We start from the raw sequence: 27,435 nt of genomic DNA on the forward strand, positions 1-27,435 counted from the left end.
TCGGGAGAATGGGGCGGAGCCTTGTGCCTCCTCAGTTCCCTCCCTCACCTGTGCCTGCTTGCTCTGCGTCAGCCGCTCACCTGTATCCAGAGAGCGACAGGTGCGCTTGGGGCTGGAGCAGCAGGTAAAGTTCTGCGGGTGAGCGGACTGAGAGCTGGGGAGGGGAGAGCTAGGTACCTGCAGGTTTTATGCTTAGTGTTTAGAGACTACTCCCCTTATTAGTCTGCCGGGGACTGGAGAATGAAGAAAGGGGGTCTCCTGGGTTGGGAATTTTCTCCATATTTAGAGGAGCGGAGCCGAACCCCTCTCTCTTATTCCCCCACCCAAGAGGGCTGCGCTCCGCTCCGCTCTCTAAGCAGCCTGGGTCAGGTAGAAGCTCCGGGATACAGTTCCGTGAGTAGGAGGGTGTGTATCGCGGTGATGGGGGAAGGCTTTGCTCAGGTGAGTCTCATGCTAGTGCCCTGGCCCGCCCTGCCCTTCCCTTCCCCCCCAAAGTGATAGTTTTCCCTATGGAGGGACGGGGGTTCCCCCCCGGGATCCACCCCAATGTCCCAGTCTCCAGCACAAGCCCCCTCCATTCTTCTCCTTGGGTTTCAGAAAGCAGCAAATAAAAGAGCAAGCACGACAAGGCAGAGCCCTGTGGTGTGGTTGCTCTGATGGTGACTCTGCCTGTGTGTGTGAGCCCTGCACTTCCTTCTTTCTCTACAGACCGATGTCACAGAGGGGTCCCTGGGCTGGGGAGTGTTTGGTTTGCGTTTGCTCTCGCTAACCTGGGGAGGTGGAACGGTGACCACACCGCGTATGTCGTGGTAGCAAACTGATCAGGGAGCCTAGTGGTTAAAGATCTAGGAGCCTGGCAGCCAATAACTTACAAGAAGGAAACCTCTAAACAATGTGAGTCGGCTGCACTAAGGTACATCAGGCTAATGGCAATTGAAAGCTTTGGAAGCAGGAGAGGAAAAGACCAACTTTCAATGACATTATGTGTAAAATGATACTTTATGTCCTTGGCCACTTGGTCCTTGGACTTGTTGAGGATCTTGCTCTGTCACCGGACTAATGTAGCTTTATGATTATCTTTCTTTAATCCTGATTCTTCTGCTCTGTCTTCAACCAAACTAATGAGACAGAGCCTTTTCTTCTAAAGCCTAGAACAAAATCTAGATGAGATCCATATGTTGTTGAGCTGCTGGCCTGAAATGCATTTGCCCTCAGGCACACTCTCTGTAGCATTGTCCAGAAATGTTTTATTCTTTTACAGTAAGTGAAAAATAAACAAATGCTTCTAGAGCAAAGAATAGCAGCAAGATCAGAGTCCAGAAATAACTCTTATCAAAGCTTGATACCAGTGGCAGACTTGCTTCAGCAAAAATTCTGATAGGAACAATAAGGAAGGGTAAAAAGTCATCCCCGTCATCTATTAAAATTGGTAACCAATCTCTTTTCTAGCATAAGGTACAACGTCTGATACAGTACAAAACCCTATGTACTGATCTCAAATGCTGATGGAAGAAAATTGCTAACAGCTTGAATTTCTAGGGTAGCATCTATGAGCAGGCTGCATGTGCGCACCCCGTTCCCCCAAAAGTGACTTTCAGGCATTTTAGGTGTCAATTATATAATTAATTTGATTCATTAGGTCTTTTTGTTTTTTTTAACCGAAGACTGGAAATTTTCAGAAGTAACTGTAGAATGAAGGAAAGTTGCTCCACTGGTCTTGCAGATTTTTTTCATCAGCCTAATTAGTTTAATAACAACTGTTCAAAACCATCACAATTCTCCCTGGGTGCAGCTGGAGGAAAGGGATATACGAAAACGTGTGATTAATAGCATGAAATTCTGCAAAGGGGAAGTTTAGCCTGACAGGGAGCACTAACAAACAAGCAAATAGATTCCCAAGGGGAGAGGTTGAAGTGTTTATATGATTATAGGGGTGTGTGAGAATTTGCAGACAAATACAGCATCATGCCAACATTTAAATTTGATGTTGCACAAGGAGGATTTCGAGACCGGTAATGGGTGAATGGGGCAAGAGAAGGAAACAAGTTTAGGAACAACTTAAGTTTGTGAGAGTAGCTTTCTCCACACATCTCTTGTTGGTTCCTTTTATCATCTTTTTGTTCTCTTTATAAGAGTTGGGGGACATATTCTCACCATTTGTCTCTGTCTCCTCCCCCACATATTGTCCCACTGTATGAAGGTTCAGTGGAAGCACCTTTCCACCCTCCATCCTAGAGCATCCAGGGATTTCCCTACACCCCCCTGCTGCCCAGTGGTGGTGTAAATCCTGCCTGACTTTCCCCAACTCTTCCTCCCCCCCACCCCAAAGTGGTCAACTAGTTAAATGCAGTGATTCCAATTTCATCATTGGTTGGAAATGTGAATTTGTATTCATGTTTCAATTCCCATTTAAAAAGCCTGTACAGTGTATGATAAAATACTTGTACCTGAAAAAGTAAAATAGGTTTGAAAAGTATGAACAAAGACTAGCTTCTTCACACAGCTGCTGTGTTTTCTGACAATGCTGGCACATTCATTTCGGTAATGTTGGCCAACATTATAATTTCAAATTATGATTTGTAAGCAAGGTCTGAATGAGCTCTCCCCTGACAGCTAGTGATGAGCCAGGGGAAGGATTCAGGACCAGATTATTTATATGAACTCACCTACTCTGCCTAGGTATCCAGCAGACAGAGCTGTGCTGCCCAAGTGATCAATTTTGGCTGGTGTTGGGTTACAAATAATTTTAGAATCATAGAAGATTAGGGTTGGAAGAGTCCTCAGGAAGTCATTCAGTCCAATCCCCTGCTCAAAGCAGACCAACACCAACTAAATCATCCCAGCCAGGGCTTTGTCAAGCCGGGCCTTAAAAACCTGTAAGGATGGAGATTCCACCACCTCCTTAGGTAACCTATTCCAGTGCTTCACCACCCTTCTAGTGAAATAGTGTTTCCTAATATCCAGCCTAGACCGCCACCACTGCAAGTTGAGACCATTGTTCCTTGTTCTGTCATCTGCTACCACTGAGAACAGCCGAGCTCCATCCTCTTTGGAACCCCCCTTCAGGCAGTTGAAGGCTGCTATCAAATTCCCCCCTCACTCTTCTCTTCTGCAGACTAAATAATCCCAGTTCCCTCAGCCTCTCCTCGTAAGTCATGTGCCCCAGCCCCCTAATAATTTTCGTTGCCCTCCGCTGGACTCTCTCCAAATTGTCCACATCCCTTCTGTAGTGAGGGGACCAAAACTGGACGCAATACTCTAGGTGTGGCCTCACCAGTGCCGAATAGAGGGGAATAATCACTTCCCTCGATCTGCTGGCAATGTTCCTACTAATACATCTAATATACCGTTGGCCTTCTTGGCAACAAGGGCACCCTGCTGACTCATATCCAGCTTCTCATCCACTGTAATCCCCAGGTCCATGACCCCCACATTTTGGTATTGAATGTGCGGGTCAAGAAATGTTGTTGTTGTTTGAGTAAAGGGCAGCAGAACTGTACTTAGCCTGCCCTGATTGAAGGGGTCACCCTCAAGGCTTAATTTTTGCCAGGACTGAGCCCTGGCACCTCTAGGCTTGGCAGTACATAGCTCCGGGCTTGCCACATTAGTTAGGAAAGTAAAAACCTTGCTTGAGTCCCGGCTCCTCTTTCATTACAAATTAAGCATTGGTCACCCCTCAAGTGAACTGCACTTATGAAGCAAGAGGTTTGGATGGCAGATCCCAGTGGGGAGAGGTGGGTGGCGTGGGACGGGGTTTTGCTTGGTGGTGTGGGCTGTGCCTAAGAGTCACAGGCACTATTTGACTTGCCCCTCTCCCCTATTTAAAGATAGAGCTTATTAGGCTATGTTATAAATATAAAGGGAAGGGTAAACACCTTTAAATCCCTCCTGGCCAGAGGAAAAACCCTTTCACCTGCAAAGGGTTAAGAAGCTAGGATAACCACACTGGCACCTGACCAAAATGACCAATGAGGAGACAAGATACTTTCAAAAGCTGGGGGGAGGGAGAAACAAAGACTTTCTCGGTCTGTGTGATGCTTTTGCCGGGGACAGAAAAGGAATGGAATCTTAGAATTTAGTAAGTAATCTAGCTAGATAGATGTTAGATTCTGATTTCTTTAAATGGCTGAGAAAATCAGCTGTGCTGAATAGAATGTAGATTACTGTTTTTGTGTCTTTTTGTAACTTAAGGTTTTGCCTAGAGGGATTCTCTATGTCTTGAATCTGATTACCCTGTAAGGTATTTACCATCCTGATTTTATAGAGGTGATTCTTTTTACTTTTTCGTCTATTAAAATTCTTCTTTTAAGAATCTGATTGCTTTTTCCTTGTTCTTAAGATCCAAGGGTTTGGGTCTGTGTTCACCTATGCAAATTGGTGAGGATTTTTATCAAGCCCAGGAAAGGGGGTGTAAGAGACGTTTCCAAACGGACTCTTTCCAAGTAATACACCGGTTACACGTTTGGTGGTGGCAGCAATAAAGTACAAGGGCAAAAGGTAAAATAGTTTGTACCTTGGGGAAGTTTTAACCTAAGCTGGTAAAAGTAAGCTTAGGAGGTTTTCATGCAGGTCCCCACATCTGTACCCTAGAGTTCAGAGTGGGGAAGGAACCTTGACAGGCTCCATAGAGAGTCTTTGTTTTTTTTTAAGTCATCACTAGAGCTGAAATCACTAATAATCAGGTCTAAGTGCTTAGACCTGCTGCAGGACAGCATTTCTGTAGAAATGACAGTCCAGCCTGCACTCACTGTGTGGCTCTCCCACTGAGAGCTGAAATCACTGAGTGCTAGGCAGAACTTCAAGAGACAACTCGCAGAGGTCACAGTGGCAGCAGAAGGTGATGGTACAGGGCCATCAGCAGTGGAGTGAATGGTGGGACAACAAACAGCAGCAGCCAGAGTGAGTGACCAGAGCGAGTGGTGAGCAGCTGGACGACCAAGCATGATGCCTTCTCCCAGGATGGGAGGTGAACTCATGTGAAAGCACCTCTGAACTCCAGGTCTTCACTGACCAAGGACAATAACTATGAGTGGGATGCAGTAGAGGGAGATGAGAGGGGCATGTGAAAGGAACATTTGTTTGTTGGACTACATTTTAGTGACTTTGCTCCAGAATGCTAGATTTGTGACTAAGAAACTTTCATATAAATATACATTTCCTAGTAAGCAAAGATTTTTTTTTTTTAAAAAAAGGTGCTATCTTGAGAGATCATTATCTTGGGGAGTTTCTGTAATAAACATTTTTATTATAATTAATTTTAACATAAGAACAGCCATATTGGGTTAGACCAATGGTCCATCTAGTCCAGTACCCTGTCTTCCAATAGTGGCCAATGCCAGGTGCTTCAAAGGGAATTAACAGAACAAGGCAATTACTGAGTGATTCATCCTCTGTTGTGCATTCCCAGCTTCTGGCAAGCAGAGGCTCTCAGGGCAAGATGTTGCATCCCTACCCATCCTGGCTAATAGCCATTGATGGACATATCCTTCATGAGTATCTCGTTCTTTTTTGAACCCAGTAATAGTTTTGGCCTTCACAATATCCCCTGGCAAAAAGTTCCACAGGTTGACTCTGTATTGTGTTTTAAGAAATACTTCCTTTTGTCTGTTTTTAAACTTGCTGCCTATTAATTTCATTGGGTGACCCCTAGTTCTTGTGTTATGTGAAGGAGCTTATTCACTTTCTCCACACCAGTCAAGTCATATCTCCTCTTAGTCCTCTCTTTTCCAAGCTGAAAAGTCCCAGTCTTTTTAATCTCTCCTCCTATGAAAGTTGTTCCACACCCCTAATCATTTTAGTTACCCTTCTCTGTACTTTTTCCAATTCCAGTACATCTTTTTTGAGATGGGGTGACCAGAACTGCATGCAGTATTCAAGATGTGAGCATACCATGGATTTATATAATAAAAGTGGAGGAGCTTGGATTGCCAGACCGATCAGCAAAGCCAATGCTGACAAACTATGTGAAAAGGCTGCAAAACACAAATCCTCTAGATTGCATGGAGATGCAGAAAGCCTTATAAGCCAGTCATTGTCACAGCCAATTTTAGAAGTACTTAACAAGGTTGTTAAAAATGCTGGAGACACAATTTATTCAAACAAACATGGCTGTCACATCATACTTTCTCTTTAAGCAAGAGATACCACGCTCTACACACTGGAGGCCAATGTGAAGTGCATTGTCATTTGTTAATTCTAAAGTTGGATAATGCTTCTGACCAAAGACCAGCAAATGCTCACTCTCTTTCTGCAAGAAACTCAGCTGACATGGTTAGAAGCATGTGGTGCAACAGTGAAAGACTCCGCAGTTGAAAAAGTGAAGAACTCTCTCACCACATTCAGAAAATGTGCATACATGGCTGATGAATGAATCAATGCAAATAGGTGTCAAGTATTAAGTCACTGCATATATTATCGTGATGACAGTCGTAGGCCAGTAGATGAATTTCTAGATGTTCAGGTTATAGAAGACACATGGCTAAAACTCTGACAACACACGTCTTAGAGTTAAATGCTTGTAAATTGAACTTCAGAGAGATGGCTGCTTGTGCATTTGATGGAGCTGCAAACTTCTCTGGAAGACATAGTGAAGTACAAAGCTTGCTCAGAGAAAAGTGTAACTCTAAACTCTCCTATTCAAACTACAGAGGCTGTCTACTCCTACTAGTACGAGCTACAGAATCTTCAAAGGCATTTAATATCATCCTCATACTCTTGCTGGCGAGAAAAAAAAAAAAAAAAAAGAGTCCAAAAGGAAAAAGTCCAAAAGTCATCTTGGAAAATATAGATGATACACTGGGACTGAAGTTCAAATTAGTCCAACCTGGGAAAACCCGCTGGCTTTCTCATGAGTGATCCTTGGCTATTGTCTTAAAATTACTTCAACCATTATTATTGGCTTTGGAAACTACCGAGATGGGACGGATCTCAGTAGTTAGGCTGGTGGACTCCTTTTGCTACTAACTTCAGAGAAGACAATTGCCATTCTCTCGTAAATCCACTGTTGAAACCACTTGGGTCATTATACAATGCCATCCAGGCATCTTCTACAATAGTAGTAGATCTCTGTCCAGCAATGGAAACTACATTTGTATCAATCAGATATCTATTGAAAACGCACTGGAAGAAGCAAAGACTTCAGTTCAGAAGTTGACTAATTAGGGCACTTCATTTAAGGAGTTAGTATAAGCCAGCTGAAAAAGTAAAATACACAGACTTGATTCTTACATGTCTACAACACCAACTTCTGGATTCTATCAACCTCTACGTAGCTTTTACAGATGCCTGTCTTACAAAACACTGACAGTTGAGTGGAGTGAGGCACTCCCTGCAATGGGGCTACCATGTGACCAGGACAGAATAGAGAATTTGAACACAGAGTGGAATATCATACAATGAACAAGTGTAGATTTAACTTCAACTTCTTTATCATCACTAGTGGTTCAACCTAATTTTTGTGCTATGTTTCCTGGGATGAAAGAAGTAGGAATTCATCTCTTTCTAGTCCCAGTCACGACGGCTATAGCTGAGTGTTCTTTTTCCTCATTGAATAGAATTTTGTTCTGAAAGAAGTCGCTTTCTGCATGATCATGACCATATCATGAAGGACTGGAAGTACTGGACACATGAGAAGCCACCAAAAATGAATGCACTGCATTCAAGAAGTTCATTAACAGAGTTGTGCAAAATTACAACAGGAAACCAAGATGAAGGTAGACATAGTGCTTCATACTAGGCTTGTGTAGCCAACTTTAATTTGTGAGATTTTAAAAACGTGAGTTAAATCTAATAAAATGGTTGTGAACCATTTTTCAGTTTTTACTATGGTGCCATACTACCTACCTTCACCCTAATGGTCTCATGCCTCATCAGTCCTTACTCCTCCCCATGTATTTTTAAACACTCCCCCTAATTTCAATTCCTGAGGAAAACGCTGAGAGCATCCCAGCCTATGAGGTTTCACTATACTCTGACAGAGAGGAACCAGACACTTGGTGAGAACATCTGGAGTATAGAAACTACATGGGGAAGGAAGGCCTCTTCTACCTCAGCTGCCCTAGTGTTGCCACTCCCTGATGGCTGTGGGAAGAGGAGCAGTATCCTTCAGGGGCTGGAAGTAGGGAATAACATTGCACTGGCCACTGGGGGCTTGCAATAAATGAAGCAAGTGAGCTTGCCATGTGTAGCTGCCTCTTATAAAGCAGAGGCCAAACAGAGCTGGTTTGTGAGCTAGGGCCTTTTGGCTGGAAGCTGCCATCTTTGCTCTAGAATCTTAGCTTTCACCTAACTTTTCAAATGCCATCTAGGAGTAACACATACAGTGATGTCTTCCAGAGCCTGCAGGCAGCCTGGGACAGCAGCCCCAAAAAGTGTGAAATGCTGCCACCCATCCCAATGGGTTATTAGCTCTGAGGACTGATGAGAATGTCCTTTCAACATTAATTACTTCACTGTAGCTCGAAGCATGCAAAAAAGCAGTGGGATGATCCCGTTACCAAGATCTGTGGTGAGTGGCATCTCAGTCACCTCTCCAGTGGATGCAACTTGGTTTATGGATGGAGCTCGGGGGCGGGGGGAGTGACACTATTCTTTTCCAGTTGACTGCTCATCCAGTGAGCTGTTCGTAAACCCGTGAACAAAAAATAACCCCTAGAACTGGCACAAGTTATTGACCATTTTTCCTATAGAATATCTGTTGACTTGTCAGAGTTTAAGGCCAGAAGGGATCACCAGTTCATCTAGTCTGACCTCCTGTACATCACAGGCCACCAACACTACCCAGCACCTGCACATTACACCCAACCACTGAAACTAGGCCAAAATATTACAGCCCACAGAAGACTAGACCATTAGGTGCCACAGGCAGAGAGTAGGAGGGGCTGAGGCACATCACTGCCCAAGGTCATTAAGTGAGCTTACCCAGATGATCCTGGCAAGTGACCTACACCCACATGCTGCAGAGGGAGGTTTAAAACAAAACAAGCTCACTGTCAATCTGACCTGGGGAAAAATTCCTTCCCAACCCCACATATGGTTATCAGTTAGACCCCAAGCATGTAAGCAAGAACAAACCAGCCAACCACCTGAGAGGCAGAATGCCCAGTGCCACCTCTGTCCCATCTCCAGCTGTTACTATTCCTGATGCTTCAGAGGAAGGTGGGTTTGTTTTTGTTTGTTTTAAATCCCAGAATACAGTGGGGGGGAAAGGAATCTCTTCCTGACCTTTGCAGATGTCTGGCTGAAACTGTGAACCATGAGTTCTTAGGAACATAAGACCTAAATGGAAAGTGAACCTCAGGGCTGTTGAGCTCTGCCCACTACCATCACATGCAATCCTGTCATACACTTGCACTCAGATTTGTTCAGTATGTAAATAATAAAAGTGTACTCATTTCTGGGGGCAGAGAAAGGGTGAGCAGCTCTCATATAAAAGGGATTTAGTTCTTTTTCTGTTAAGCTGCTGGCAATTAATCACCAGCAATAGAAGTCACTGCCATCTGCATGGCTTCAAACCATGCACCTACAGAAATTCAAACTTTCCCTTTTATTTCTAATCTTTCCCACCCACCTTTGAACAAGTTTGCAGGTAAAGAATTGAGAGGCTCTTGGAAATCATACCCTCTCCCCTAGTAAAGCACTTGCTTGAGGGGAATGAAATTGTGAGAGAATGGGAGGCCTTATTGAGCTTTGGGTCCCCCCATAGATCAAAGGATCTCTAGTTAAATGTTCCAGATGTATTTCAGAACTAGAACCAGGAGTGAATAGTGTTGATTCAGGGGGCCATTATTCTATAAAAGCTGAGCAAGATCTAAATATACATAGAGAAACCTTGAGGACTCCACAGTATCTGACCAGATAAGTGAACTGGCTTATTTGTCCAATTACACTGCTGGGTCAGTTACTACCAAGTCTAATTACTGAATGTTTAGAACAGATGTGAACAGCGCAGTATTGCTATACACATTCAGGTGAGCAGGAGTTGAAATAGTCCACTAACACCAAGGTTTGGCTGGCTTTACTTTAGAAGCTGAATCAAACTGGGTGTTTGTTGCAAGAGATGCACTTGCACCAAGAGTGGCAGGACGGACATACAAATCCTTTCTGAGACTTTCCTGCAGCTTTTGCTAGTGAAATGTATGAGTGAGCTAAATTCATGTTGAGGTTGGAAGACTGCCTGTAATTCACTTGAATTAAGTGGCCAGCAGTTCCCTTAAGACTGCTAAAATGATCCTTCTAATGCCATGCACGCACGCAAGAGCCATAGGCACTGTTCTCAACCCGACATGGTACCTCCCATCAACACCAGTGTGGTTCTTCTGTAGGGCATGGTCTGTGTGTGAACCTATGTGCGTGATTTTTGTATTTTGAGTGAGATGGGAGGGTGCGGAGTGGGTCTCTGTAAGCTATTTGCTACAGTGGCATACTGGACTTTGGACTTTATTTTTCACTGTACACAGCCAGGAACCAGATTGTGCAAGATGAAGTGTTATTGACAGGATAAAGGGAACTGATTCCAGGAGGATATGTGCAGCGGTCCAGTAAAACAGATGAGAGCCTTGGAAAGCTCCAGAGGCTCCAAACTTGGCCATGAAGAGGTCCTCTGAGGCAGTTCTGGTGAATTGGAAGAAGCAGGAGAGAAGCCTAATGACCCTGGGGAAAGCTGAAGCTGCTGCATGACAGTGCTGGGTAGGAGGAGAAGGGTCTGCATTTCACTAAATGGCAGGCGGGGGGAGGGGGCAATAAAAGATTAGATGTTTGCCTGAGTGATCTATCTTGAGATGGGACGAGTGTTCTAAAGTGATCAGGAGTGTGGAGTGAAATGGAAGGGTGAGGGGCCAGAGGGATCAAGGTGTCAGGAGGGGGGAGATAAAGGAGATGGGCAGAATTGGGGCAATTGACTCTGGTGGTGGCAGAAGAGGGGGTGGATGTAGAACTGAGTGGCAGAGCAAGGAGGTGGGAGATGGGGAAGGGCAGAGAAAGTGGAACTGGTGGTGGGAATAGAAGAAAAGGAGGGCAGCTGGAGAAAGAGGAGGTGCAGGAAGAGACTGACCCAGAAGGGGTGCATTCAGAAGCAGGGGTGAGCAGCAGCTGGCTATGTCCAGACACTGCTAATTCCTTGGGAGAACGGGGAATTAGCAACAGCACAAGAAACAAACTGAGTTGTGAAAGTGATCAGAATAGAAGCCCCAGGTCAATGATTAAGGCGACTAATAGCACGATACTGTAATAAACAGGCAGTAGAGCAAAGTTCGGTAATTAAAGTGCGTGGAGAATCAGGTATGCGATGGAACAAGCAGGTGAACTGACTAATGGAGTAAGGAGGAAATCAAGTTAGGGCAAGGCAATTTCTGAAAAAGCAGCCTCTAATTTTGGGTGCTCAAGGTGGGATGCCTTGGGCCTGTTTCTCAGGAGATATTGAGCACCCACAACTCCATCTGAAGTCATTGGGCTGTTTTGGCTTATGTCTAACGTGGTAGTGCGAAGGACCCCAGACAAGGATCAGGGCTCTGTTGTGCTTGGGACTTTACAAACAAATAACTCAGACCATGGAGCACTAGGATTTAGACAATAGGCAAAAGGTGAACGAAGAGAAAAGGTACAAGTTAACAGCAGAGACAAGTGCATGCAGGCACGTTTGTATTCCCAGTGGTTACATATTCCAGACAGGTTACTCTGCCCTATTCCCTGCTCCAGAGTAATCAGAGCAAGACTCTTCACGGAAATGCTTGACAGCCTATTGCTTTTTTTGTGCTTACCTGAGTCTCTGTTGACATTGGCACAGAAACACTGCAAGCTGTTCTGTGCTGGGCAGGATGAGTCAGGACACATGATCATTCTGTTAGTCTCAGGGTGGGTCAGTCACATGGGGAAATGTTAGTCCTATCTTGGTACGCTTAAAAATACACTGAAGATCATTTTCTACTCTCCTGCAAATGCATTTTGATTCTGGAACAGGTTGTGTGCAGCCTGTTTAACAGGGCAGAGGATGTGGCCTTAACGTTCCATGCCTTGACGTGTCTGTGCATCTATTAATTATGATGAGGTGATAACGTTCTGGCAGCACCCATTTTATGGGGCACACCTTTAATTTCCATTAATGTCCAGCTGCTAGAGCTCTCATACAGGCTTATTGTGTGGTCATCTATTTACCCAGAAAGCTTATATTTTCAGCCATCTGCATAGTGTATATGTATGTGGCCTCTTTATAGCAATTTGGGTAGGTGGTTGGTGTGTCTCCAAGGAAATAACGTGCCTAATACATAAAACTGTTGGATTGTACCAATATTGATGGTAAAGGATTCTGTGTTTGGCTCATTAAACACAAAATGCAAATGTACTCATTTGCCAATAATCTCTTCCCTTCAGCCGTGGAGTGAGGCAGTCTTTCATTGCTTTCGTAACAGCTAGCCACAACGTTGCTGTCAAATATGCAGGACAATAGTATTTTATTGTATGGGCTAGTTCCATTCTATGAGTAAATATCCTCGTATAAGAGCTACTTGCAGGGATAGCAATATATCTTTATTGGTAGCTCCTATCTGGTGGTTTTGTAGGAATGGAGCCCAGGACCTCAGCAATGGAAGAAAAGTCCTCTACCTCGTCAGCTGAAGAAGTAACTGTACAATAAACAGTAAGAAAACTAGAGCCAGCACTGAACAATGACCATAACGCTCAAGGCTCGTCTACGTGAGAAAATATCACTGGTTTAACTGAAGGCGATGATTTAAACCAGTGCAAGGCTCTGTGTGAATGCCTTTAGTTTGGTGTAAGGGTGGCGTATTTTGCTCTACCTTAAGTTGATTGGGGACACGTTTAAGTTAAACTGAAATAAGCGTCCATGTGGGGATTTGCACTGGTTTTGTGGCATTAAGGGCAGGGCTTTCCAGAAAGATAATCTAGACAGGGTGCTGTGAAGCTCTTGTTCACCTCAGTTGGAGTACTGTGTCCAATTCTGGGTGCCACACTTTAGGAAAGATGTCAGCAAATTGGAGAGAGTCCAGAGAAGAGCAACAAAAATGATAAAAGGTTTAGAAAACCTGACCTATGAGGAAAGATTTTAAAAACTGGGCATCTTTAGTCCTAAGAAGACTGAGGGAGGATCTGATAAGTCTTCAAATATGTTAAGGGCTGTTAAGAAGAAGATGGTGATCAGTTGTTCTCCATGTCCACTGTAGCTAGGACAAGAAATAATGGACTTGCCAAGGGAGATTTAGGTTAGATATTAGGAAAATCTTTCCAACTATAAGGGTAGGTAAAGAGCTGGAGTAGGCTTCCAAGAGAGGTTGTGGAATCTCCGTGACTGGAAATTTTTAAGAACAGGTTGGTCTAGATTTACTTGGTCCTGCCTCAGCGTGGGGGGCTGGACTTGACGATCTCTGGAGGTCCCTTCCAGCCCTACATTTCTATGCCCAGCCCGTTGGAACCAGATATGGAATAAAGAATTGCTCCTGGAAGCACCTTAAGCATTGAACACCACAGGTTTAATTAAATTAATTTAAAAACCAATTTAAACTAAGCCAGTGCAACTTTGCCATTTAAACAAAGTCTCAGCCAGTCAAAGCCCTACAGTGATGCAACTATTTTAAAATCTTAGCCCCAGACATCCTCTACATGATGGGAAACCCACATGGGACCAGAATCTTTAGAAGGATATTGTGGATTTTTGGCCATGTTGGTTGGTTGGTGTTTGTATTACCGTAGCACATATGAGCCTCAGTCATGAACCAGGACCCCATTGTGCCAGGCGCTGTATAAACACAGAACGAAAAGGTGGTCCCTGTCCCTATTGAGTAGTGGAGTGGAAAGGGCCCTAAAATATGAGGACGTTGAGTCCTCTGCTGGTGCTTAGCGCTCTCTGCACAGAGGGTCTGTGTTTCTGCACTGCCTCCTAGGCCCCACTACCCAGCTCCATAGCAACACAGCTCTGATGGAGCCAGGCTGCTGGGAACTTTCCAGTCAGTGCCTTGGTGAGCCTATACTGATGGTATTTTGTGTGAAAATCCCTGTGGAGTTGGTGAGCTGAGGGGATGGGAATGGTGAGTTGCAAGGTCAGATCCAGCTCTGAACTCTGCAGTTCAGCCCCATCTCATCATTGCTTGCTATTTAAATAAACTAATTCAAAGCAGCAAGATATATATGGCTGCTGCTTACTATTAAATGTAAGTCTCTTTTTGAGAGAGAGACTAATAAACAGAAGAGAAACATTTGGGTGCATTGAGTTTCAGCTTCAGCTATTAATTAAAAAAGCCTAATTGATCATCCTGGCACAGCTGATCTGTAATTATGCCAGATGGTCTTCCTGACATATGCTCAAGGCTAGATCAAATAGCTAACAGTTTCTTCACCTTGTTAAGCAAACTAGCAAGAGGCAAACAGGAACATACTGTATTTAATTGCTACAATTCTCCTAGGAAACCAATCCCCTGATTCACCTATGTAACTGGATGTGCGTGTGCTCCATGATTAAGTGAAACACTGGGACTCTCAACCTGCTGTTCTCTATGTTAACAGGTGAAAAGTTCATTCTGTGATATTGAAACTGTGGTGCTATACAATAAAGCATGGTCATACATCAGAGTGTCACTCAAGATCTGTAACTGTATTATCCTTCCTGTCACTCCTATATAAACTGAGGGATCTGTTTTACACCTTTCTTTTTTTATTCCTAAATCTTACTGTACTGCATTCCGTCTTTTGAAATCCTCTTTCCCTCTCTGTTCCTATAACCCCAACTCTTGTCCGTCTCTTGCTTTGACTGCTGCAACTGCCTCTTCTCTGGACTCTCCACATCCCATTTTGTGCCCACTCGAGTCTATCCAAAATGGTGCTGTCAAAATCGTCTCTCTCCCCACTCCGCCCTCCCAATGCTCTGACTGCTAGTGTCTCTTTGCATCTCTTCACTACCTTCCACTCATCCACCAAGTTCAGACTTGTCTTTACCTTAAAGACCAGTGACCTTCCTATTCACAACTTTGCGCTCATTCTTCCTCTGTTCCTAACAATCCTCTTGGTCTTTTGTTTTGCACCTAGTCAGAACTTGCCATGCCAGACACAAATAGAAGCTGACCTCTGAAATCAGTTTTCTTCTTAACCTATCCTCTCCATTTTCAAATGAATTCTGAATTGCACACTTTTCTGTGCCGGGTTAGGATCTTGATGCAGGGTGTTGAACTAGCTAAACTATATCTTACAAATAAAATTAATTATACATTTAACCTGTTGCTTGGCTAGTGTTCATGGGCTAAATCTGATTTTCTTAGACTACATCAGGATGTTCACTGCGCCACTTGGACAAATCATTTTCAGTTGATGTGCTGTCTTAAAAACACTTTATCAGTCATGTCATGCTTTTGCTTCCAGATCAGATGACCATTTTTAATTGTGGAATGACGCTGTTATGAATTTCTGAGTGAATAAGTAGTGCTAAAATTCACAAAACTTTTGGTATTGGCAAACATTCTCACAAATACCCAGCTGTTTTTTGAACACTTTCAGGTAATTAACAAAAGACCACATGATTCATAATAAACTGAGTTGGTGTGTTTCATCATGGAAATATTACTCTTTCTCTCCCTCCCCACTAAAACTAGTCAATAGTAAGGATGCCTGTGATGCAACATTTGTAGAAGGACCAGTTCATTGCAGTGGAGATTTCAGGCCTCCTCTTCTGTAGGAAGTTCAGCACAGCAGCTTATTAAGCAGCATTGGTGCAAGATTTGAGGGGTATCTTGCATGTGGTTAGAAAATGGCAGGGAGGAGCTATTGCAGCTGAGTAGGGAAGATGGAAGGTAAAGGATGGGTGGGTCGAAGCTGCACCAATAAGGGGAAGTTTGAAGGCAATTCCAGATGCTTATTTGCTGAAGGGGGAGACTGGCAAGAAGATGTGCTAGATATGGCAATTTCTTGCAATATCCTTGAAAAAACTAATTGCAGTAAATTTGTGTTGTGGGCAGGGATTGTATTTAACCTCTCCAGGGGGGAGATGTGCCTGATGTAAGAAATGGGAGTTCAAAAGACTATCTTGAAAATGTGCCAGACGAGTATGGACTTTTGAGACAATAAGTATGAAGTGGATTTCCTGGGGCATCCCTAGGGAGAGGTTAATGCAAATTACCCAACTCTAGTCATGCAAAAATCTAGTCTTTTAAAGCTTTAGCCTGAGGAGAGGGTCTTTGTCTGCTGATTACCTGTTACTTGAGGCCAAGATCAAAGGCCCAAACTGCATAAAGAAACAGCTGATCTGCCCAGTTTTTGTTCTGGTTCTGAATTCAAGACTGATATAAACTTGTAACCAGCAGGGAAAACCCAGTTGTGGGTTTTGAAGGACTTAAATCTACCAAAGCCCAAGGTTGGAGGTTGGTGTGACCTTTGGTAAGCTTTTTAGCATGAAAGTAGGAACTTCTTCTAATACATTTTCTCTTCGGAGCTTTTATCTGAAGAATAAAAGTGCTTGCTTAGATGGAGCTGTGACTGCGGGTTATATACTGGTTGTAGCATTTGGAGAGAAAGAAAAGCGCAGATGCTGGCCTGGTTAGGCAGTCTGGCTTGCTGGGGATATCACAGTGCCAATCCAGGGAGCTGTGCAGTCTTAAAATCCCTTGTCAGGAGTCAGTGAGACTCGGGTCTCTGCCCCAGAGAGATGACTGCTGGGAACCGGAAATTTTAACCGGGAAGCCTCAAAGGACAGTGGAGGGGGAATACTGGTGCATTTGCCCTGAAACTGTGACAGAAGAGACGTACAAGGAGGGGGGAAATGGGTAACAGGTTTGGGATTATAAGTGACAGATGGGCTTCATGAGCTGGTCTGGGTTGTGTGGAGGACCCAGGGTGACTGTTTTGAAATACAGCAACCAGGCCAAATAAGAAGTGATCTATACCTTTTGGAAGGTTTAAATTAAACATGTAACCTCACCTCTGTACTTCCTAGTTCCACTCATCAAGGATTAAGAGCCAAAGCTCAGAATAACATGAGGCCATTCCTGCAAGGGGTCAGTCCAGCCTTGTTAAATCCCTTGGGTCTGCTGAGGCTCTGGACCATTTTGAAGTTCACCCATCAGCAGGAGGAGTTAGTGGCCAGTGCCTTTTTATAGGAAGGACCCATCTCTGTATCTTCCCCATAGGCCATCTCTCCTCAGGCTGCTTTCAGCCAGCATCTTCCTTTCTTTTGTAACAGAAAAGTTGCTGGCCCTGTACTCCCACTGGCATCTGGCAGATCTTCATGTCTCTTTGTGGCCACTGACTAATCCTGATTATTCCAGGGAGCCAATAAAAGCAGGTGTGTCAGGATGGCCTCATTGCCGTGCTGAGGTCAATGCCAAATGCCTCCAGGGCAGGGTGTGGGTAGTTGTGAAATGAGCCCCTCCCATGTAGTATTCACCTTTCTGCTCCCTCCCTGGATGGAGGCAGAGGGAAGGAACAGTGGAGCAATCTCACACCCTGATTGCACTACAGCTGGCATTTCTCAGAGCTCCATCATTTTCACATGTCTGCCATTGTGTAACATCTGTTTCTTCCATGTAAAGACCTGCTCTGTCCCTTCTGTTTAGAGTCATTTACTTAACAGAAGTCCTAGGTGGTTACTTCCAGAAGTAAATCGTTGCGGTCAATCTGCAGCTTGTACATTAGAAGACCCAAGGAAACCGATGAGTCTTGCAATGTACCTTGAAGGATGCAAGATTCAGGCTTAGCTTGCTCTCTGGTGTCCGCAATTTCAACAGTTTGGGGGCCTTTGCTGAGAAAGTTAATTGGAGCCCAGGCTCCATCAGCCGTACTATTGCATTGAACTAAGTGGCCATGGTGGGGTGTGACTAGACAGAGACAGTCCCTGACACAGCCACATTTTTCTAGCCAATTTAGAGCTCTATAGATAAGGGCAAAAGCTTGAAATGGACCTGAAATTGGATCAGCAGCCACCATAAAGCATGGAACACTGAAGACATGAGCTCAGGTCTCTGTTTAGATTGCTGGTGGGCTGCTCCATTGCAACCGTTCCAGAAATGGCTCACCACTTCCAGAGTAGGTGTAAGGTCATTCATGCAGCACAGGGCTAGCCCTGCCTGTCGGTCAGCCACCCACCCACCCAGTGAATCATTCCTCAATGTTCCCTCCTTCTCCCACCCTCCTAGCTAGGTCTGTGCCACTCCTTCTGATCAGCCTTTGCTCTGCCTGAAATACATAGGATACATACCCTGTCAAGCATTGATGCAAAACCTGAGATGTCTTGCTCTTGTAATTGACCTATGTCAAGGGAAGGAGAAAGGGGAAATATAGTGATGGGTGGATTAGAAAGAAGAAGCAATTAACAACACAAACCCACTTTGGAAAGACCTCCTCATAGCCAGGAGAGAGCCCAATGGCAGTCATATGTCAAATGGTTATGACTGCTGCAGTTCCTTCCCCAAACTATTCACTGTTGCCTTGCACTGTTAAAGTTGGCATATTCTTCCCCTGAGGTGGCTACACTTCTCTGGTAGGCAAAGTGATCTCCCTGCAAGGGTACAGGCTTATCTTTTTGTGAAACACTTGGGGCATCTTTACCATAAAACATACCATAGAAATGTAAGTTAGTGAAGTTGTGCAGAACCAGGGAGAGTCCATGCACTGATATCTGAGCTTTCTTCACTGTCCAAGTCCAGCCACGTGCACACTGGGCTGTGGGTACAGTATATTAATACCCAATTCTTATATAGCACTTTTCACCCACAGAGAGTGTAGCATTTCAGTCAAGCAGTAATTGCCTGGAGCTATACGAAGAACCATAGGGGAGTGTGCAGCACATGAGCGCGTAGAAGCTGAATATCCAGAGCCATGTAAAATATGCTATGGCCCAGAGGAAGCAATGGTAGCTGGCACCCAGCTGACTTCTCTTGTTGAAGATTTGAGCTTTGGGAAACAGATTATTTCTTTAAATTAAAAATCTCTGTACAGCATCCAGGGACGGTAGTTCTTCACACACCATGAAAATCATCAGCGTTTGGTCTTAAACAAATAATGTTTGTAATGGCCTCCTTCACTGGCTCATATTGCACAGTGAACCGGTGGCTTCTGTATTTAGATTTATTTTCTTGCCAGCGTTGGGAAGAGCTTGCACCACAAAAGTGACTCTGTGTTTCTACTCTGAATAGGTCTTTTGTGTAGCTGCCCTGCCTGCTCTGTTCTTATTTGGTTATTTGCAAAAGCCACAAACTGTATCAGAGGCAATGGGTTTGGATGAATTGTTGTCTGGAAGGGTTTAATGCCAGTGAATGCATTGTCATTCTTTTCTTACCCCTGTGCGTTTCCCCTTTGAAGCTTTTGCAAATCTGCCACAGTACCCTACTAATTTGGCAGCTCCATCCTAGAGCTTCATCCTTGCCCGCAAGCCATCCTTCAAAATAGGCTTCAAGAACTATTTCAAGTTCAAACACAGACTAGCGAAATGGTGAGATGCTTCTCTTGTCCTTAAGACACAATACAGTGAGGAGTGACATCGAGACTGCATTGCCTGCCAGGCAGTTTGGATGTGCTGTGGATTCCCAGGGCTACCAACAAGATGGCTTGTTTCAACTTCTTGCATGCTTTTTCCTCTTGCAGCGATGCACTTGCTCCATCACCCGCACAGGTGCACGTACGCCACAAAGCTCATCTGGACCTGTACAGTACTTCGCGGTCCACAGCTATTCAGAGCTCACAGGTCCAATATACCCTGGTGGAGCCTCTAGATAGTTTCATGCTAATCTCTGCCCATGCTACATGTATAGAAGGTCCATTCTAACTCTAACTCTGTTTTGTTTTGTTTTTAATGCTTCCTCTGAAGGGATATTGGTCGGTTTCAAAGAGGATTCTTTTCCTCTTGGGTCCAGAGTCACAGGGGCCAAAATCCCTCCACAAATGGCTCTGCATCACTGATCATGATATACAGTGTGGTGTGATCAGTATCTGAGTAAAGATTAGCCTAGTCCTGGTAGCTCAGCCAGAGGGAAGCATTCTTCTCTTCTCTGGTAGGGGCACTGCTGGCAGGGCATGGGGTTACCGGTTAGTGACTGCGCTTGGACGATGGGGAATCTGCGTAATGTATCTGCTATGCCACTGCCTCTTAAAATGACAATGTGAAAAGCAAATATTTGGGTTGTAAAATGATCTTGAAATAGATGTGAAAACAGAGCTCTCTTCCTGAGCTAGCCATGGTCATGTCCCATGGGCAAGGCTTATTTGCATTGTTAGGGAGATTGTAAAAGCCCTTCTCTCAATGGTCTTTTTTTATCCATCCGATGAAGTGAGCTGTAGCTCACGAAAGCTTATGCTCAAATAAATTTGTTAATCTCTAAGGTGAAATTTGTTAAATTTGTTAATCTCTAAGGTGCCACAAGTACGCCTCTTCTTTTATTTCCTTGTCTTTTAGCACCAGCAGGTGGATTGTGATGGCAAATTTCAAAGGTCATGCTCTCCCAGGCAGTTTCTTCCTGCTCTTTGGCCTCTGGTGGTCTGTGAAATACCCCCTGAGGTACTTCAGCGAGAAGGTGAATAAAAAGTCCCATAGAAACCACTGTTTCCAACGCCTGGATGTCATTGAAGGAGTGGTCAAAATCATCTTTGCCCTGATAGGTAAGGATTAGAACACAGTGCATCCCCAACCACCCAAGACAATTCACCATGCTACAATTATTGTCTGACCTTTTCACCCACCCTACAGCCCCTTAATTTCATAAAAGTAAGGGTAAATTTGATCCTACAGGTACAATATATAAACAAGGCCCAATGAACTGCACACCACCAAGTGTCTCCATTGGGTGATGTGAAGCATAAGAACATAAACACGGCCATACTGGGTCACACCAAAGGTCCATCTAGCCCAGTATCAGTGGCCAATGCCAGGTGCCCCAGAGGAAATGAACAGAGCTGGTAATCATCAAGTGATCCATCCCCTGTTGGCCATTCCCAGCTTCTGGCAAACAGAGAGAAACTCTACTGGGCCTTTTTCATTCTCTCCAGCCTGGAGAATGTTCTGTCTTCAAATCTGTTCCTCATAGACATTGCCAGACTGGATCAGACCACGGGTACATCTTGTCTAGTGTCTGTCTCTAACAGTAGTCAGAACCAGATGAGCCAGAGAATAGTGCAAGAACTCTGCAGTAGCCAGATCTGTAATAATATGTCCCCAAGATAGGTCTCACCTTGGTCTCTAACAGAGATTGGTTTAAGCTGTAAAGCACAAGCTTTAATCTCCCTTCCAAAAATGTTGTTGTCACTAATTATGATAACTTGATATCCATATAAATATCCATTCCCTTTTTGCATCTTGTTACATTCCTGTTCTTAGTGATTTCCTGTGGCAGTGAGTTCCACAGTCTAATCACAGATTGTATGAAAAAGGTATTTCCTTTTCTTGGTTTTGGATTTCCCTCTTTTTTTAATTTTAATTTTAATTTAAAATTTTTTTAATTTTTTTAATTTCCTCCCTTAAAAGGAAGGACATGTAACCCTGTATTTGTCTCTGTCCAGGAATGCTGGCTGAGCAGTTTGTTCCCGATGGCCCCCACTTGTATCTCTACAGTGGCGAGGAACGCAGCTGGGTGAAGTTGATGAACTGGCAGCACACGACCATGTACCTGTTCTATGGACTCTCAGGTGTGGTGGATGTGCTCACTTACTCCCCGCTCAAGGTGCCCCTTGGACTGGATCGTCTTATGCTGTCGGTGGCTGTGTTTGTTGAAGGTTAGTAGCCTGATGGCAAACAGCTAGGGCTGAGATTCCCAAAGCTGCTCAGAGGATTTTGACAGATATCCACTGAACCTAATGGGAGTTGGGGACATAGATGCACTAGACAGCTTTGAATGTCTACCACTAGGAGGATAATTAGATTGTAAAACCTGCTAATGTGCTGAGGAAAAACAGTTAAGAGTCTGGAGAAACTACACAAAATATCACTGGAATAAACTCTGTTAATTGGATTCTGAAATGGCTGGAAACATCTCCAGATGTTGCTGGAAGCAGCTGGGTTCAGGAAGAAAGTTTGGGGATCTCATAGATACAAAACACAGGAAGTATCATGAAAGAATAATTAATGGTGAGTTGCTGAGAGACACTGGATCTTGCCAACTTCTGAACTTCAGCAAAGTTGGGATGAATTGGGGCATGGGGTGTTACTTAACATCCACCTCTAGTGAGATGTGAAGGGCAACCACCACGTCTAAATCAGAGGAGACCTCAATCTGGCTTTATTGTACCAGAACTTTTTTCTGCAGTGAAAGGGATTTCTTTGTGTCTCTGACTATGAGGAGGTTTGAAGACCACAGGAGATTTCAGGTTTCCTAGCTGAATTCACGTCATATGGAAGTAGATAGAGTTGAAGACTGAAATTAAGTGGCCAGAATCTGGAAGTGCTGGTCAGGGCATGGCTTTAGAGCTGGGATCAGGATGTGTCACACTATTATCACAACAAGGAGTAGGCCAGTCACTTCTTGCACTGTCACTAGAGCAAGGGCCTTTCTGATGCCCAGCAATGAATATCAGGCAGGTGAGCTCTTTGTGTAGAGATAAGGGAGTATAATGTAACTGACACCGACAAAGCTAAAGATCCTGCCATTATTTCAATAGCAACTGCCTCATGATTACTAACAGGCTTTAAAACCATACAATACTTGCCATAGGCTGGCATGGATTCCTCAGATGACGATGGTTTTGTGGTATGAAGCAGCAGGCTGAGTTCCCTTGTTACCACAAACAGCTGGTAGATGCTACTCTTGCCTCACATCTATAGAGTTTTGTCTTTGTGTCATGTGTACCCCCAGAGAGCAAATAATTCCACTGTAGGCAGCGTTGGTCTTGCCTGCTTTCATCTCACCTGTCCAATCCAAGTGGCCTATGCACTGGCTTCAAGTCAACACATCTTGAACTAGGATTTCAGGCTTCACTTGACTTGAACAGGGCAAGCCAATGGCCATGTGCGAATGGAGCTCCTGTTGGTAGTGAATCCACTGTGTCTAGGAACATCTCGAGATTCTTTTCCTCCTCCTGTTCCCATGACTTTAAAGAATGCAGAACAGAGAGAGTGTGTGTGTGTGGGGGGAGAGAATAGATATCAATGACTTTTGACATGGATATTCAGACATGATCGTTTGCAAAGGCTTAGGATTTAAAAGGACACTGTCCATGCTAATCTCCATTTGCAAACTCCTGGAGGAAATAGTGAGGGTTAAACTAATGAAGTACAATAGAGAGCAAAAACTCAGTAGTGAGGGGACGGACTGCTGGTGGTGATGGGAGTTGACCTAGCACCTTCAAACAGGGATTGCTGTGCCATTCTCTTTTCCTTTGCTTCAGTCGTCCGTACGCTCAGCTCAAAGGCTTTGAGACAACTTCTTGTTGCCTTGACATACAGGCTATAATTGGGAAAGCTGGCCTGATGAGGTTCCACGGCAGTTTGGCTCAGTTAATATGCCAAGATTTCTTTCTGCCTGCCAGTGCCATAAACTCATGAGTGTGTGAATGCCCGTGTGCAGTGGGAGCAGGGGAACAGCGGGCTTTCTGCAGAGATCTGCAGCTGAAACCTATTAGTTTTGCTGGTGATGTGTGAACCAGCAACTATCACAGGATGGGGACCTGGGTTTGATTTCCAGTCTGCCACTGCTCTCCTGGGTGACCTTGGGCAAATTGCTTCGCTTCCATGTGCTTCAGTTTCCCCATCTGTAAAATGGAGATAATGGAATGGTGATCGCCTCCTTTTGCCCAGCGCTTCGAGATTTTTTATTTATTTTTTTGATGAAAACTGCAATGCAAAATCTATATGTTCCTTACTAATGATGCCACTCTGAATTTGGTATGAATTTCGACAGGTTTTCTCTTTTATTATCACGTCCTTCACCGCCCCATGCTAGATAAGCACATCCACTCCCTGCTGCTCATTGCCGTGTTCGGTGGGGCCTTCAGCATCCTGTTGGAAGTCTTCCTCCGCGACAACATTGTCTTGGAGCTCTTCAGGGCTAGCCTCACCATCCTGCAGGGAACCTGGTTCTGGCAGGTCAGTTCTGGTTCAACACCTTCAGATTTGTTCTAAGACTAGGCATTGGGGGTGGGGAAATGTGGTGTGGGGGAGGGATGTACATCACTGTACATTCAAATCAGTTGTCACTGAAGGATTATCTTTCAGGGTTTACTTGGTAAGTGCTCCAAAACCCATCTATGAACAATTTGTCCTGAAAACCTACTAGCCCCAGGTCCTTTACTATGACCACGGATCATTTTGCAGATTTTGCAGATGGGGAAACTGAGGAACAAAGATTTTAAGTGAGTTACCCAAGGTCACATAGCAAGTTTGTGGCAAAGATGGGACTTGAACTCAGGTCTGCTGAGTCCCAGTCAGAGCTTGAGCCACAAGTTCAGCATTGTGCATGAGTGGGGGTCAGGTCACGCCATTAGTGAGTGAAGCATTGTAATAATGAGGGTGAAGTAAAGTGATATTAGAGGTTGGAGGGTTAGGCATCCACCTATTTTTTTTCTTTTCCCCTCAAAGCTAACAAATCATTTTATTCTAACCAGATTGGGTTTGTGTTGTTCCCACCATGGGGAGGCCCAGCCTGGAATGAGGATGACCATGACAACATCATGTTTGTCACCATGTGCTTCTTCTGGCACTACGCGGCTGCTATTCTCATCATGATTGCCAACTACGCTCTCACTTACTGGTATGTTAGTGGTGGGAGGGCAGGGGAAGAAGGGGAAACAATTGGAGCATAATGTATAATGGCTCATATCATGACCTGCAATACAAAGTCTTAGTGGCATCAAACGTCTTTAAATTTCAGGGCACGCCGAGAGGCGTATCCTTCACTTGCCAGATGCACAGATTCAAAGCAATGTCAGCAAGCCTCTAAAGTTGCTTCTTGAAGTCTTAACCATTTTTATTTCTTTGCACTGGGTGCTGGCTGACAATTGAAAGTGAAGGTTTAATTTTTAAAAAAATGTATAGAAGAAACAACAGTCAAAGTATTGTTGGGAATATGTAGCACTTGGCATTGTGATGTCGATTTTGTTCTAAGGATTTCAAAGCACTTTAAAACGGCAATGACATCTAGATTCACAGCACCTTTGTCTAGAAGGCAGAGCAAAATAATACCAACCCTAAATATTAAAAAATATAAAAAGGACTTAGCCTTGAGAAAATCATAATTTAGCTTTAAAAATCTCATTATTTCAAAAGTTAAATAAAGTTGGGGTTCTTTTTAAGGCTTCCTGGTCTCTGAGCTTTCCTGGTACAACAGGGTCAGCTGTCCATGCAATCAGAAGGGCTATCCGTCTGTCTTAGGTCTTTGTATGGCCCCAGCACTATAATACCTGAGTGCCGCACAGTCTGTCTTTATCCAGACAACGCTTCGGTGAGATAGGGAAGTACTTTCATCTCCATTTTACAGGGGGGGAACTTGTGCACAGAGAAACATGAGTTGCCCAAAGTGTCACAGGCTAGAAACTTTTTTTTTTTTTTTTTTTTTTTTAAAGATGGGAATCTCATATATTCACTCCAGCAGCTGGGGCTTAAAGAAAAACATGAATTATCACAAGACCTGTGATAAAATCATGAGAGTTGGCAACACTGAGAAACAGCCACAAGAGATTAAGGGATATATATTTTTTTTCAACCTAGCTGAGACCTGGCTTCCCTTTTCACAGCTGCTATTTGCAGATATATTTTTATGCCTACAAAATAGGTTTGGGGCCAGATTTGTAAAGGTATATTGGTGCCTAAAGATGCAGACAGGTGTCTAAGTGTCTTTGAAAATCCCATTGGATGCCTATTAGCATCCATAGGCCTCTAAATACCTTTTAAAATATGCCCATGTGAACTATCTAACCCTCAGATTTTGCCTGCACTCAAATACTTAGAGATCTGGAACACTCCAATTTGGCCTCAATACCAGGAGCACAAAAGCGGTTGTTTACACCACTGTGAGTACAATTTGTGCCTACGACAGGAGGAACATCTTTCTGAAAACTTACCCCTTAATGACGTGTCTGCTGTCACACTCAACATTTGTGGCTGAGCTCTGTAATAGAACATGGTCTCTTGACTTCCAGCCCTGTGCTGAAACCCAGGAGCATTCTTCCTCCCATGTCTCCCCATACATGCAGAGAAATATTTCACTGTATCACAGCTGAGGTGACCATATCCCATCTGTACTTACGTATGGAATATCGTATCCCGCTAATGGCTGCACCAAGCTAATACAGCCACGCTGGACAAGCCCATTTTGTCTGAGCATCTTGCCCTTGCACAGCCAGCCCTGCAGTAGCTACATTAAATGCAGTGTTTGGAACGTGCAAGTGTGATGCTCGCCAGGGGTATCCAGGGCTGTGTGTCACCTTGCCGCCACCTGCCCTTAGCACAAGGCAGCCTTGTCTCTGCCTGGTATGGATCAGTTCCCTGAAGCCATCAGCCTCTGGCATCACAAGCACTGCCATCCAGATGTCGCTCTCTCTGTACAAGTTAGCGATAGGCACATGCCAATCCCTCTGCAGGGAATGGCCCGAGGAGCTGCTACAGAATTACCAGGCCTGCTATTCCAGCCCCATGCAATGCCTGTAATCCCTCTGCAGCACTAGATAGTTGGCATTAGGAGACTGATCAATTTCAAGACAAGAGTGGACCATTGTGATCATCTGGTCTGCCCCCCTGTATAACACAGGCCACAGAACAACCCCAAATAATGCCTAGAGCACTGTGTGTGTTGTGTGTGTATAGTGGGGTCTTCCTTTTGAGGGCACTCTCCAGGAGTATCAAACAAGGGGCTCGCTGGGGTAAGAGGTGAAATCTGCCTTTTCAGCATGTGGTGGGGGTGTCATTCCAGGATAGATGGGGAGGGATCTCTTCCTCCCAGACACAGGGTAAGGTGCTTCTTACAGAGAGGCGACACACCCTATACAGCCCCCATCTCCCTATATTGTGCCTAATATCATAGTTCATAGCACATGAGGCTGGGGTCTTTCCAGAAGTCGTGAGGCTCAGTGCCAGAAAGTCTATTCTGGCTGGTGGGGTCCCTTTTGACAGGGAATTGATTCGGGAAGGCGGGGGCGTTGCTGCTTACCGGTGTTCATGCAGCTCAGCCAGGCTTCGCCTTCATTCCTCCTCAGCACCTGGTTCGTGGGTCACAGCACATGAAAAACCTGATGCAGGGGAGAGTAGAGAAATCATTCAACATCACAGAATAACACAAATCACTGCAACCCATGCAAGCAAATTCTTACCCATGTATATAATCCTGCCACCCTAATATTAGTGGCATGCAGAGCAGCACTGGTGGGTGGCGGTTTCCGTAACCATGACTATTATTGTTTGTGTGTTACAGCTGCATTCAAAGATGTAAGAGAAACAATGGAGAAATAGATATTGGACTTGAGGTTCGGAAGCAGAAAAGTGACAAAAGCTCCCATGTTGCCCTCTTAAATGGATCGGATGAGGAATGA

General features: G+C 44.4%; 1 protein-coding gene across 1 annotated transcript; it reads left to right on the forward strand.

Moving 5' to 3' along the window:
* The first annotated feature begins 8 nt into the window (after positions 1-8).
* LOC144278513 (transmembrane protein 45B-like) lies at positions 9-27,435 on the forward strand. Its single transcript, XM_077839847.1, has 6 exons — positions 9-124; positions 20,381-20,583; positions 21,481-21,693; positions 23,814-23,998; positions 24,517-24,662; positions 27,318-27,435. The coding sequence occupies exons 1-6, from the start codon at positions 9-11 to the stop codon at positions 27,433-27,435; spliced, it is 981 nt and encodes a 326-aa protein (XP_077695973.1).

Source organism: Eretmochelys imbricata, chromosome 22 (assembly GCF_965152235.1).
Source record: "Eretmochelys imbricata isolate rEreImb1 chromosome 22, rEreImb1.hap1, whole genome shotgun sequence".
NCBI lineage: Eukaryota > Metazoa > Chordata > Testudines > Cheloniidae > Eretmochelys > Eretmochelys imbricata.